Source organism: Littorina saxatilis, linkage group LG7 (genome assembly GCF_037325665.1).
Source record: "Littorina saxatilis isolate snail1 linkage group LG7, US_GU_Lsax_2.0, whole genome shotgun sequence".
NCBI classification, from domain to species: domain Eukaryota; kingdom Metazoa; phylum Mollusca; class Gastropoda; order Littorinimorpha; family Littorinidae; genus Littorina; species Littorina saxatilis.
This window is the reverse complement of record NC_090251.1, coordinates 10,812,046-10,827,217: the sequence shown is the minus strand read 5'-3', so window position 1 is coordinate 10,827,217 and position 15,172 is coordinate 10,812,046. Positions and strand designations below refer to the sequence as shown.

General features: G+C 42.3%; 1 protein-coding gene across 1 annotated transcript in view; it reads right to left on the bottom strand.

The window, feature by feature from the left end:
* Positions 1 to 13,579, bottom strand: part of LOC138970664 (uncharacterized) — a 37,097-nt gene extending 23,518 nt beyond the window's left edge. The window contains exons 1-4 of the mRNA XM_070343133.1: positions 13,284 to 13,579; positions 4,731 to 4,907; positions 1,591 to 1,771; positions 725 to 1,007 (exon numbers count right to left, since the gene is read on the bottom strand). Coding sequence (XP_070199234.1) covers positions 725 to 1,007; positions 1,591 to 1,771; positions 4,731 to 4,907; positions 13,284 to 13,458 — 816 coding nt within the window. The 5' untranslated portion in view covers positions 13,459 to 13,579. The remainder of the gene's footprint in view (positions 1 to 724; positions 1,008 to 1,590; positions 1,772 to 4,730; positions 4,908 to 13,283) is intronic.
* Positions 13,580 to 15,172: the final 1,593 nt, after the last annotated feature.

The following is a 15,172-nucleotide window of genomic DNA, read 5'->3' as shown; positions in this document are numbered from 1 at the left end:
AGCAGTTTATGTCGGATTTAGAATGCGTTGTCTTTTCCGCCTACAAAGAAAGTAACACGGCTTCACATATGACAACAAAAGCTTGAGCTATTTTACAAACAAATCGAGCAATACTAGCTTACACTGTGTCTTTAAGCTCTTTCTGCATGTAAGCTCTCTCTGCATATTGATGAGGATATTTACATGGCACACAATCCTAAAACAGTTCCTAGCACCTCACAAAAACATACATGAATAAATTAGTCTGTACATAATTCCAAACCAAATAATAATACACATCGAAATATACTTATACATTTTACAAAGTTTTAACCCACATCATTCCAAGTCAAATAATTATACATATCGAAATACACTCTCTTCGGTGTCCGAACCACCCCCCGTGTATACTACATTGGGTGTGCACGTTAAAGATCCCACGATTGACAAAAGGGTCTTTCCTGGCAAAATTGCTTAGGCACAGTTAATAATTGTCTACCATACCCGTGTGACTTGGAATAAGGCCGTGAAAGGTAAATATGCGCCGACATGGCTGCAATTTACTGGCCGTATAAAATTTCATCTCACACGGCATCACTGCAGAGCGCCTAGAACTGTACCCACGGAATATGCGCGATATAAGCCTCATTGATTGATTGATTGATTGATTGAAATAAACCAATTACTACATATACAATAGCGGCTGGTTGGGCGTTGTCCAATAGAACACAACGTATCTTCTCACCTCAAAAATAGCGTTTGTCTCTGAATAGGAGGAGTTCAGAATGTTCTTTGCATTCGTGAGATCTTCTCCCGGGACTGCGAGCGACGTCGTTATAAATGCTGCCGTCTGATTGGCTATTAGCTGGTATGCCGTTGCTGACGACACTTCCGCCTTGAGGTCATAGAAGGTCATTTTGGCCGGCACGGGACCGGATGCAAACTGTGCGTGATTGACCCCCCGCATGATAACGACTGGCGTTCGGTACATTGCGCTTTGGTTTTTGGAAACACTCTGCTGCAGTTCTCTGGAAAAATAAGCAAGAACGCCAAGGCGTAATAAACAATTCAGTCAATCACCGATGCAGACACACTACACTACAAGCGTCGAAGAAATGACAATCGAATATTGCACTGAAATACGTCCGGTTTCCCGGTTTGCTTTCACCTTCCGAACACACACACAAACACACACACACACACACACAAACACATGTCCCCACGCGCGCGCGCTCCTGATATTTTCTAAAGGAGAGAGAGAAAGAGAGAGAGAGAGGGGGGGGGTGCCCGAAGGATATTTTCAAAAACAGTTACAAAAATCAAAACAGTCCAAAGTTATGCTTATTGGTAAAGTCCAAAAGTGGCGTCGTAATCTCTCGCCTTTTAAGATGACGTCATCTATTCTAGCAGGACTGTAAACACACACACACATACACACACATACTCACACACACACACACACACACACACACACACACACGACACACACACACACAAACACACACACACACACACACACAAATACTCACACGTACACACACACGCACCCACACACACAAACACACACACACACACACACACACACACACACACACACACACACACACTCACTGGAAGGTGTCAGCTATCCTGGTGATGCGGACCCTACCGTCCAGGTCTCCGGACAGATGCATGACGGGCACAGGGTAGTCGGTCAGCGGCACGTCCAGCCTGGTCATGTAGGCTCCGTACAGCAGTACGCCCTTCAGCCTCTTCTTGCCGTGCTTAGTACCATAGGGAGCCACATTTTCACCTGAAAGTCAACACACACTACTGACAGCATGTAGGCTCCGTACAGCAGTACGCCCTTCAGCCTCTTACTGCCGTGCTTAGTGCCATAGGGAGCCACATTTTCACCTGAAAGTCAACACACACTACTGACAGCATGTAGGCTCCGTACAGCAGTACGCCCTTCAGCCTCTTCTTGCCGTGCTTAGTACCATAGGGAGCCACATTTTCACCTGAAAGTCAACACACACTACTGACAGCATGTAGGCTCGGTACAGCAGTACGCCCTTCAGCCTCTTCTTGCCGTGCTTAGTACCATAGGGAGCCACATTTTCACCTGAAAGTCAACACACACTACTGACAGCATGTAGGCTCCGTACAGCAGTACGCCCTTCAGCCTCTTCTTGCCGTGCTTAGTACCATAGGGAGCCACATTTTCACCTGAAAGTCAACACACACTACTGACAGCATGTAGGCTCGGTACAGCAGTACGCCTTTCACATTTTCACCTGAAAGTCAACACACATTGTTGACAGCATGTAGGCTCCATACAGCAGTACGACCTTCACATGTTCACCTGAAAGACAACACACACTACTGACAGCATGTAGGCTCCATACAGCAGTACGACCTTCACATTTTCACCTGAAAATCAACACACATTGTTGACAGCATGTAGGCTCTATACAGCAGTACGCCTTTCACATGTTCACCTGAAAGACAACACACATTGTTGACAGCATGTAGGCTCCATACAGCAGTACGCCTTTCACATGTTCACCTGAAAGACAACACACATTGTTGACAGCATGTAGGCTCCATACAGCAGTACGCCCTTCAGTCACTTCTTGCCGTGGTTGGTGCCATAGGGAGCCACATTTTCACCTGAAAGTCAACACACATTACTGACAGCAACAAGGCTTGATATAAGGGAGGGGGGGGGGGGCACGGCTGTTCCCAGGGCTTCATTTCTGCCTCCTTAGCTGCAGGCAGGGCAGCCATTTTAAGCATATTACAGCTATAGTCTCTACCACAATACACACATGAAACGAAGAAGAAGTATGAATGAGTCGCGTGAAGCGATATAAAAACATTTAGTCAAAATCAACACCACAAACTAGTCATCGCCGAGACAACATTCAGATAGTCTCGGCTAACCATACCGAAGACCGAGACGCATCACGCTCGCCTCCGCGAAGGAGGCGTGCGTAGAACTTACTGAACCTCATTCTGAGCACACTTTTAGAGAAAACATGACATATCTATATATTTGTGAATCCATGAGAAAATGAGGATTACAATGCAATCATTTTTTAATCTGCTTCTAAAAATTCGATTTTAATGACAACTTTAATTAGCAATCTAATTAACTAATTTTTAAGCTTCCAAGCTGAGATGCAACCCCATATTCCAGACTTCGTCGAAGATTGCTTGACCAAATTTTCAATCAATTTGGTTGAAAAATGAAGGTGTGACAGTGCCCGCTCAACTTTCACAAAAAGGTGGATATGACGTCATCAAAGACATTTATAAAAAAAAAATGAAAAAAACTTGTGGGGATATCATACTCAGAAACTCTCATGTAAAGTTACATGAAGATCGGTCCAGTAGTTTTCCCGGAATCGCTCTATACACACACACACACACACACAGAGACACACACACACACACACACACACACACACACACACACACACACACACACACACACACACACCACGACCCTCGTCTCGATTCCCCCTCTATGTTAAAACATTTAGTGTAAACTTGACTAAATGTAAAAAGGAGGGAGCCAGGGGCGGACGAGGGGGGGGGGGGTGCACAGGGTGCACGTTCACCCCCCTCCAGCAAAAAAAAAAAAAAAATTGGGAAAGGTGATTCTATGACCATTTATAAGTTCAAATGGCACCAGATGGCACCATTTTGCTTCTTTGAAAACATGAAAATGAAAACAACGTCTGGGGATATCATACTCAGGAACTCCCATGAAAGTTTCATGAAGATCGGTCCAGTAGTTTTCTCTGGATCGCTCTACACACACACACAGACACACACAGACACACACACACACACACACACACACACACACACACACACACACACACACACACACACCACGACCCTCGTCTCGATTCCCCCTCTATGTTAAAACATTCAGTCAAAACTTGACTAAATGTAAAAAGGAGGGAGCCAGGGGCGGACGAGGGGGGGTGCACAGGGTGCACGTTCAACCCCCTCCAGCAAAAAAAAAAAAAAAAAAAAATTGGGAAAGGTGATTCTATGACCATTTATAAGTTCAAATGGCACCAGATGGCACCATTTTGCTTCTTTGAGCCAAATTTTTTTCTGGGTGGGGCATGCCCCCGGACCCCCCTAGCAAATTCGGGCGCTTCGCGCCCATCACATTCACTTTTGATTCAAAGTGCACCCCCCCCCTTACAAAGCAACTGATCCGCCCCTGGGAGCCTGAATCGGGTGGCGTAAAAGGGGGTTCCACTGTATACGCGTGTCACGCGGTCATGTAAAACGGAGTTGTTACTTGAAATCCGAAACAGATACATGTACACTGCTAACGTTCCCAAATCCAGAATCAATATGAGGCTTATATCGCGCGTATTCCGTGGGTACAGTTCTAAGCGCAGGGATTTATTTTTTTAATTTTTTTAATTTTTATTTTATGCAATTTATATCGCGCACATATTCAAGGCGCAGGGATTTATTTATGCCGTGTGAGATGGAATTTTTTTTACACAATACATCACGCATTCACATCGGCCAGCAGATCGCAGCCATTTCGGCGCATATCCTACTTTTCACGGCCTATTATTCCAAGTCACACGGGTATTTTGGTGGACATTTTTATCTATGCCTATACAATTTTGCCAGGAAAGACCCTTTTGTCAATCGTGGCATCTTTAACGTGCACACCCCAATGTAGTGTACACGAAGAATCAGAAAACAAGAATGACCAAAGTTTGACTGACCACCCAGGCTGTGCCCTGCCAGGAAGACGTTATCAGACAGCATGCCCTGCTTCTTGAGGGCGCTCGTGGCATCGGACACACCGATCGGCAGCTCAGCTGGGTTGGGGAACCCAGCCAGCCAGTCCGTCAGCAGAACGATCCACAGCTTGGCACTCGACACATGCTGAATCGTCGTTGCTGAACAAAGAAGGACAAAAAAAATCTTTAAAAAAATTAAAACAAGTCGCGTAAGGCGAAAATACAATATTTAGTCAAGTAGCTGTCGAACTCACAGAATGAAACTGAACGCAATGCCATTTTTCAGCAAGACCGTATACTCGTAGCATCGTCAGTCCACCGCTCATGGCAAAGGCAGTGAAATTGACAAGAAGAGCGGGGTAGTAGTTGCGCTAAGAAGGATAGCACGCTTTTCTGTACCTCTCTTTGTTTTTAACTTTCTGAGCGTGTTTTTAATCCAAACATATCATATCTATATGTTTTTGGAATCAGGAACCGACAAGGAATAAGATGAAAGTGTTTTTAAATTGATTTGGACAATTTGATTTTAATAATAATTTTTATATATTTAATTTTCAGAGCTTGTTTGTAACCCGAAAATAACATATGTATATGTTTTTGGAATCAGCAAATGATGGAACATAAGATAAACGTAAATGTGGATCGTTTTATAAATTTTTATTTTTTTTTTACAATTTTCAGATTTTTAATGACCAAAGTCATTAATTAATTTTTAAGCCATCAAGCTGAAATGCAATACCGAAGTCCGGGCTTCGTCGAAGATTACTTGACCAAAATTTCAACCAATTTGGTTGAAAAATGAGGGCGTGACAGTGCCGCCTCAACTTTCACGAAAAGCCGGATATGACGTCATCAAAGACATTTATTGAAAAAAATGAAAAAAACGTTCGGGGATTTCATACCCAGGAACTCTCATGTCAAATTTCATAAAGATCGGTCCAGTAGTTTAGTCTGAATCGCTCTACACACACACACAGACACACAGACACACACACACACACAGACACACAGACACACACACAGACACACGCACATACACCACGACCCTCGTTTCGATTCCCCCTCGATGTTAAAATATTTAGTCAAAACTTGACTAAATATAAAAAGCAAAAGTAAAAGCAAAACCAACAAGTCGCGTAAGGCGAAATTACTACATTTAGTCAAGCTGTGGAACTCACAAAATGAAACTGAACGTAGTCCGCCGCTAGTGCAAAAGGCAGTGAAAGTGACGAGCCTGTTTGGCGCGGTAGCGGTTGCGCTGTGCTTCATAGCACGCTTTACTGTACCTCTTTTCGTTTTAACTTTGTGAGCGTGTTTTTTATCCAAACATATCATATCTATATGTTTTTGGAATCAGGAACCGACAAGGAATAAGATGAAAGTGTTTTTAAATTGATTTCAAAAAAACAAAAATATTGATCATAATTTTTATATTTTTAATTTTCAGAGCTTGTTTTTAATCCAAATATAACATATTTATATGTTTTTGGAATCAGGGAATGATGAAGAATAAGATGAACGTAAATTTGGATCGTTTTATAAATCTTTTTTTTTTTTTTACAATTTTCCGATTTTTAATGACCAAAGTCATTAATTAATTTTTAAGCCACCAAGCTGAAATGCAATACCGAAGTCCGGCCTTCGTCGAAGATTGCTGGGCCAAAATTTCAATCAATTTGATGGAAAAATGAGGGTGTGACAGTGCCGCCTCAACTTTTACAAAAAGCCGGATACGACGTCATCAAAGGTATTTATCGCAAAAAAGAAAAAACTGTCTGGGGATATCATTCCCAGGAACTCTCATGTCAAATTTCATAAAGATCGGTCCAGTAGTTTGGTCTGAATCGCTCTACACGCACGCACGCACGCACACACATACACACACACACATACACCACGACCCTCGTCTCGATTCCCCCCTCTATGTTAAAACATTTAGTCAAAACTTGACTAAATGTAAAAAGAGAAATTAGAGAACACCCCCCCCCCCCCCCCCCCCCCAAAAAAAAAATTGAAACAAATAAAATAAAACAAAATAAAAAGTGATAAAGAGAGATGGAGACAGATCCAACTAAATTATGGAGGAAAATAAATACATTACAGGGGGAGGGGGGGAGGGGAGGGCAGGAAGTGGTTAGAGGATGGCATGGCCACACGCAAAGAAAGAATAAGAAACTGTCAGGAAACGCTGCCGTTGCTGAACTTGTATTTTGTGGGAAAGTACCGATATTATATTTTGTAAACACAATATTTATGTTTGGACGAGAATGCAGGTGAACTTTCTAGTCCTGTCAGAACAAGTTGTTTACCACGTTGTTTTGAGTCGTGGGTTCGTGGCGTTCGCTTGGATTATGTGCGTGGGCACTTTTGATGTAGGGGAAGGGCTCCTAATATGGACCACTTTTTGTTTCATGCTAATAACTAGCTTGTTTTCTTGCGAAGAAGTTTCATTTTGTGTTTGGTAGTCCTTCCACGCCGTAGACGGTGGCTGCATTGGGGAATTGCCTCCGCACTAACTTTCACACGCAGGGTGAGTTTCTGCACAACAAAATCGTCTCTGTTTTCTCCAAAATGACATATCATCACATTACTGGCGTTTGTACTTCGACCTAAGGTGTTATAGCATCCCATCATCGATTTTTTTCTTTTCTTCGATGCATTTGTTAACGTTGGGCTTCGATTATTTATGCTTTTCTTGCAAAGTTTGCTTAAATTCTGACTTCCCACAGTTATTACGGAAAATCAAGGTTATCAATCAAACTGCAGTCTATTGGAATATCATTATTGTTTATTAGTTGACATGTGGTCCAAGTTGTGTCATCCAAAGTCACGCGGTTGGAGCGTAATTCTTGAATCTGTACCACGACTGATCGATTTTGCGGCTGCCCACCTACGCAATGTATCTTTGCTTACGGCTGCATGCCTACGCACTTTCTGGCTGCCCACCTATGCGAATACTACAAATAATAAAATGGTATATTATAGTTAGGGCTCTGTTCGTGACTGTTGCCTGCCTGTGTAAACATAAGACAAGGTGGGTATTATGGATTAGTTTTTCCAGCTGACTTTAGTCACTTGTCCATAGCTCACTCTGTTCGTTGGTCTGTCTGTCTGTCAGCTTGTCTGTTCGTCTATCATACTTTGGACACTTTTTTTTATCTCTCTACTTTTACCCGTTATAACCATCAGTGCTGAGCACATTTTTGGACACTAAATCATGCGTAAGAAACGAAGGATCTTCACATATCAAACCTAAACCTAACCCAGGTTACTAATCCTAACCCAGGTTATAACCCAAAACACTTTAGTAATTAAATTTTTCGAACCATTTGCAATATTTTAGAGAAATCATATTTACCACGTACACAAAAGAAAGCTCTATTATATAGCATAACACATAATTATTGGGTTTTGATGATCACGTCATCTCCAATTTTATGACGTCACTTCTGGTTTCTAAACTAGATTGATATGTCAAAAAAGTGACGTCATACACTGATATGATAGCGAGTGATCTTTCCAGCCAGTTGCAGACAGTTGCTGAAAAGAACAATCGATATCAAACACACTCAGCCTGGCAGCATTCTTACACATTGGTTTTAAAGGACCCCAACAGGCTATTTTTGGTGTCAAAAACGCGTTTATTTGCGTTTTGGCGTGACTTAGGTTAACCAGACATATGCATGCTGTAGGAAATTGTTTTCTCACCTTCCCTCACAGGGTTTAGTTTATTTCGGAATCGTTTAGGCCATAATCCGACGAATTTCGTGGCTGAAGCGAAGCGTTTTTGCGTTCCGATCTTGCGGCCATTGTATCTCGAACGTCCGCGAGAGTACGGAAGTGGTGAATTCTGGGTAAAATTTTCGATGACGTCAGAAGCCGTATTCATAGAAGCAACTTTTGCTGCTGAACCTTACAGTTTTGAGCCTGGGAGTTAAAATCAAGGGTCTGCGCGCCCCGTGATTTGTAATCATTTTTGTTACAAATCACGTTAATGTTCCCGATATCTTCTTGTCATCCCAAAAGTCAAGGCACAAAAACAAAATCCCTTGACTTTTGGGGTAGCGCGACTCCGTTGATTTTGGTTTTTTTCTCCATATCATTACTAGATTGTCCCGTCGCTGGGACATTCAGATCACTTCCTCCCAGTGGAAAGCTAGCAGCAACAGAGTCGCGATACCCCAAAGTCAAGGGAGATCTTTGGGATTTTTCTTTATTGTCCCATCGCTGGGAAATTGGGTCGCTTCCTTCGAGTGAAAAGCTAGAAACAACAGAGTCGCGCTACCCGAAAGTCAGTGAATCTATTAGATTGTGTTTCTCCATTTCCTTATTGTCCCATCACATTCCACAACTTGGACACATACCAAAACTTGGACACATGACGATATTACCACGTCTTTGACACATACCACAACTTGGTCACATACCACAACTTGGACACATACCACATCTTGGACACATACCACAACTTGGACACAGACCACATCTTATACGCATACCACAACTTAGACACATACCATAACTTGGACACATTACCATAGCTTGGACACATACCACAAATTGGACACATACCACATTTTGGACACATACCACATCTTGGACACATACCACTACTTAAACACATACCACAACTTGGACACATTCCACATCTTGGACACATACCACATCTTGGACACATACCACATCTTGACACATACCACAACTTGGACACATACCACAACTTAGACACATACCACATATTGGACACATACCATAACTTGGACACATTACCACATCTTGGACACATACCACAACTTGGACACATACCACATCTTGGACACATTTCACATCTTGGACACATTCCACATCTTGGACACATACCACATCTTGAACACATTCCACATCTTGGACACATACCACAACTTGGACACATACCACATCTTGAACACATTCCACATCTTGGACATATACCACAACATTGCACATATTGGACACATACCACAACTTGGACACATTCCACAACTTGGAAATTTCCACAACTTGGAAATTTCCACAACTTGGACCACAAGCGCGACTCTGTTGCTGCTAACTTTTCACTGGGAGGAAGTGATCCGAATTCGCCAGCGATGAAGGAAAATAACGAAATGGAAAAAGAAAGAAAAACAAATCTAATGGATCCCTTGACTTTGGGGTAGCGCGACTCTGTTGCTGCTAGCTTTCCACTGGGAGGAAGCGATCCGAATTTCCCAGCGATGGGACAATAGGCTGAATGGAGACATTTTTTTTATTATTATTATTTTTTTTTTTTACAAATCGCGGATTTAGGTTCGACGTAATTTGTACAATATTTTTACATTTTTACAAACCACGGGTTAACAGCTCAGTTGGAGGTTTAATTGGTGCCAGTGTGTAGACATACAGGCTGGGGGAGTGGCTTAGGAGCGAGCAGATAGCTGTATTGTTATCAGCGTCTGTTACTAGAGATCGTTCTTACAGCGGCGTCCGAGTTGAGACGGAAGTGTCCCACCTATTTGGGTTGATAATCGGGGATTATTGTAGAATTGTATCCTCTTAGTCAGGTTTGAGGCACAAAATGTACGAGGAAAAAACGTTCTCTCTCAAGGGTGGAAGTAAAATGTCTGCCAGACTCAACAAATAGATTAGGCAGCCCATGATCACTGTTGTGATTGTAGTTGAAGTTCTATCGGATTTGTTGTTGGCTATGTTGTTTAAGACGTATAATTATGTTCTCGAATTTAAGTTGATGTTGTTGTTGTCGTCGTCGTAGATGAAATCAAGGTTGTAACGTGTCAAATCAATCGTGTTCCACCTGCAGTTTATCAGTGTAAAGCTGTTGTTGTTGACATTGTAGTTGTTCTTGGTTTTCGAGTTGTTGTCAGTGTTATTGTCGTCGTTGTAGTTGTTACCCAGTCGGATAGAAACAAATAAAAACTCAAGCCTGAGTCTTTTTTTTTTGCAACTCCGAACATTCGGCAGCAGCACACTCTCTCGGCATGATGTCGGGAGCACGCGCGCATCCACAGCTGCAGCAAAGACGCACACCGAGCGTTGCTACTTTCGCTTCTGGCTCCCCCTTGTGACGTCACAGCCAAGGGCTTGCCGCCGCGGGGAATTTGAAGTCTCGCGTAGCAGACGAATTTGGTCGCTTTTTGAGCATGCATTTTGTGTAAAATTAGAGTGATGCAACACAAAACCTGAGATTTACTGATCGGTTTTTGCATCTGTAGATGCTTACCTATATCATTAAATCAACCCCAACTGCTTTATCTGACCTTAAAAATAGCCTGTTATGGTCCTTTAAATACAAGCATAATATTAACTATTATATTATTATATTAGTTATTACTGGATGCGCTGTTCACAGTATCATTTGCGCAAATAGTGCATTGGCATGCAGCCACCCTTTGCGTAGGTGGGCAGCCGCAAAATCGATCAGTCGTGGTACAGATTCAAGAATTACGCTCCAACCGCGTGACTTTGGATGACACAACTTGGACCACATGTCAACTAATAAACAATAATGATATTCCAATAGACTGCAGTTTGATTGATAACCTTGATTTTCCGTAATAACTGTGGGAAGTCAGAATTTAAGCAAACTTTGCAAGAAAAGCATAAATAATCGAAGCTCAACGTTAACAAATGCATCGAAGAAAAGAAGAAAATCGATGATGGGATGCTATAACACCTTAGGTCGAAGTACAAACGCCAGTATTGTGATGATATGTCATTTTGGAGAAAACAGAGACGATTTTGTGCAGAAACTCACCCTGCGTGTTGCTCTTCAGCAGTGTAAGTTAGTGCGGAGGCAATTCCCCATGCAGCCACCGTCTACGGCGTGCCTTCTCTCTTTGGTTAACCGTGAGGCCTAATCAGAGTGAAATCGCTTTGATAGATATTCAGCCAAAATTAAATACAGAAAAAAAATCACAAATGGTCCATATTAGGAGCCTGGGCTTTCACGAATCACTGTAAAAAGCCCCCTGTACTTCAAAATAACATGATACAACTTAGTGTACAAGTCAGACTAATTAAAATATGTTTTAGATTTATCTGTTTCGGGATGATGAGAGCATTACTTGAAGCACACAGGGAAACTAAAGAAGCTTATCAAAAACAGAGTGAAAATAAGTGAAATTATCAACTTCCACGAAAAGAAGACTTTTTGTTATATTTTTTTTAAATCTCGAGGGCTAGTTATAGGTTATGTCCAGCAAGCTTTTTATTGAATTAATGAAAATAGCCTTTAGCTTTTATTTTCTTCGATTTGTTGAAGGTGGTCCATATCAGGGGACTCGCACATACTTTGAAATGTTGCTATTATTTTTGTTTGCAGTAGAAACTCGGGGTCAACACTGCTAAAATGTAACAAATACGGTCTTAGCTGTCATATTTTTGTGTGATAAAATCTTTGGCTGTGGACAGAAACGAGTCACTATTCTAGTCCATGGACAGTTCATCTAATTTTAGTTGTATCATGTTCGGTCTGGAATATTCTCAAGATTGAGTATTTACTATATAGGCCAGCGCGATTTGTATGTTAAAAGGCTTCTACTTTGAGTTCTGCTACGATGTGCAGTTGTATGTATGGAATGCTAAATAAATCCTCGAACTCAATTTGACGAGTTTTTGTCTGCTGCTGTGAAGACGGGCCACGTAGAATAAAAGAACACAACTATACGACATTTGATAACTTCGTCAATCTCAAGTGTCGTGTAACAGAAACACACATAACACTTAGAGAATAATTGGTCAACACTGTCGAGGGGGAGCAGGTGGTAGGGGGGTGGGGGGATGGGGTAAAGAGTAATAAGAGTGAGAAAGAGGGACAGAGTGTGATGGGGGGGAGGTATTTGTGTGTGTGTGTGTGTGTGTGTGCGCGTGCGTTTACATGTGTGTGTGTGAGAGAGAGAGAGAGAGAGAGAGAGAGAGAGACTGACTGAGAGAGACAGACAGACAGACAGACAGACAGACACACAGACAGATCCAGACTATCGTCAAGCACACAGACACCAGACGTTCTACCGAGAAGACTGTACAACCACACAGAACAAGAGGCGAAGCCTTCAAGGCTCACGTAAGAAATCGACAAACAGTAACACAAACTCAATCACTACGTCACACATACACACACACAAACACACATACACGCACACACTTACACTTATGCACACACACACACACCACACACACACTCACACACACACACAGTAAGCATAGGTGAAACTATGCAAGAAAGCGAGACCCTGGATCTGCCAAGAAGTCTCGGCCCGCTCACAATAACAATGACCGAGACTTTCAGTAATTCCTTTGCGTGACGTCTAACCCTCTTACGTCATAATGTGACGTCTTCAAATAGTTTCTATCACACACGTCGAACACTTTTGACCGAGACTGACGTAATCCATAGACTCGGAAATGTTAAAGTTTCTACCACAGACATACACACATACATACATACATACGCACGCACAGACAGACAAAGTTTATCATCGCATAGGCTACACTTACGTGAGCCAAAAACGGTTTTCATACCTAGCGGTTTATACGCCAGTCCACTGATTTTGCCAGCTGGTACAATGATAAGCGCTGCTTCTGTCGTCGCATTTCTCGTTGGCGGAATGACGACAGGTTTAACAGCGCCGACAACAGACGCGACGACGATGACGACGGCAACAACAGTTAAGAACAAAACTGCTGGTCTGCACATGATAACTGGGACCAATACTCTATGATGATAGAGAGTAAGCGTTCCAATAAAAATACCTCTATAAAATAAGAGCTACACACATTAGACTATAGAGTACAGAATAGAAATGGGCTGGTTTGGTTTTGTGCTGATTAGAGATTTGAGTGAGATTTTTACTACACAATTTCAAAAGAGATAAGACCACAGCATACATTTCACTGAGAGCGTGCAGTGCACAAATAGTGCAAGGAAAAAGAACATCTGTCCTTTTTTCTGATGGTAGAAAGAGTTTTAAAAAAACGCTGTCCAAGAAAATTGCCTTGGGTACTACCAGAATACTGGGGCATGCGCTGTATCAGCTCGCTCACTCTATTTTTCGAGAATTGAAAATGTGCACATAATAACCAGACAAAGCGTTTACAATTTCAGGGCCAGACCCATTGTATGAGAGAGAGGGGCTTCCAAAATAAGGCATGGGTGCATGGACTCGCTCTGGGGGGGGGGGGGGGGGGGGGGGGGGTTCAAACGCCGATTTCAAAGAACATTGTATTCTTTGTGAGTGGTGCTAACTTTCCACATCACAAACTGAACTGTAGTTTTTGGCAATTAACAAGGTCGTGGGTTCGAATCCCGGCCGCGCCTGGTAGGTTAAGGGTGGAGATTTTTCCGATCTCCCAGATCAACTGATGTGCAGATCTACCAGTGCCTTATCCCCCTTCGTGTGTACACGCAAGCACAAAACCAAGTGCGCACGGAAAAGATCCTGTGATCCATGTCAGAGTTCGGTTGCTTATGGAAACACGAAAATACATAACGTGGGAGCCCAGAACAAAGGCGTATGGCTGCCTAAATCGTGGGGTAAACGGTCAAACGCGTACAGGCTGTGGGAGTTTCAGCCCATGATCGAAGAACTAGATGTTGATTGAAAGTTAAACGAGTCTCCCACATCAAACTTGAACAGATTTGTGTCCTCTCCACAACAAACCACACACACACACACACACACACACACACACTCTCACACCCACACACACACACACATATACACACACCGTCCTCACACACACACACACACTGACACACACATACACACACACTCTCTCTCACACACACACGCACGCACACACACACACACATACATCAGTTCACTGCGTGCACGCACGCACACACGCACGTACACACACAAACACACAAACCACACACACCACACCCACAAATACACACCACACAAACAATCACACACAATTACACATACACACTTACACACTCACACACCACCAGCATCGCTGTATTAAATATTTGTATCCGCTTCGTATATTATGTAGGACAAATACTTTAAAACACTTTTTCAGATGGGGTTTCGCTTGATTTAATCTGCATTTGTAAACCAACAAATTGGTTTTGCATTAAAATACAGTCCAAAACTGTATCAGGTTTTGTTATGCCATATTGTGCAAACACTAACAGTACAAGTGTGGGATTTGTAACTCAAGCCAGCTGCAGTTGAAGCCTGCTGCTGCTGCAGTTCAAACATTTGTTTTTTTCATAAATTTGTCAAGTCTGTTTAAAGGAAGCAAATACTAATATTATTAGATTGGCTTGTCTTTATTTAAAAAATGAACTTAATTGTTTGTCAGTTTTTAAGTTGTCTCTTCACATTATTATTATCGAAGTGCTTGTCCGAATGATATTTAAGCTTCAATGCAGGTGTTCAACGATGTGGTCACATGTTGCA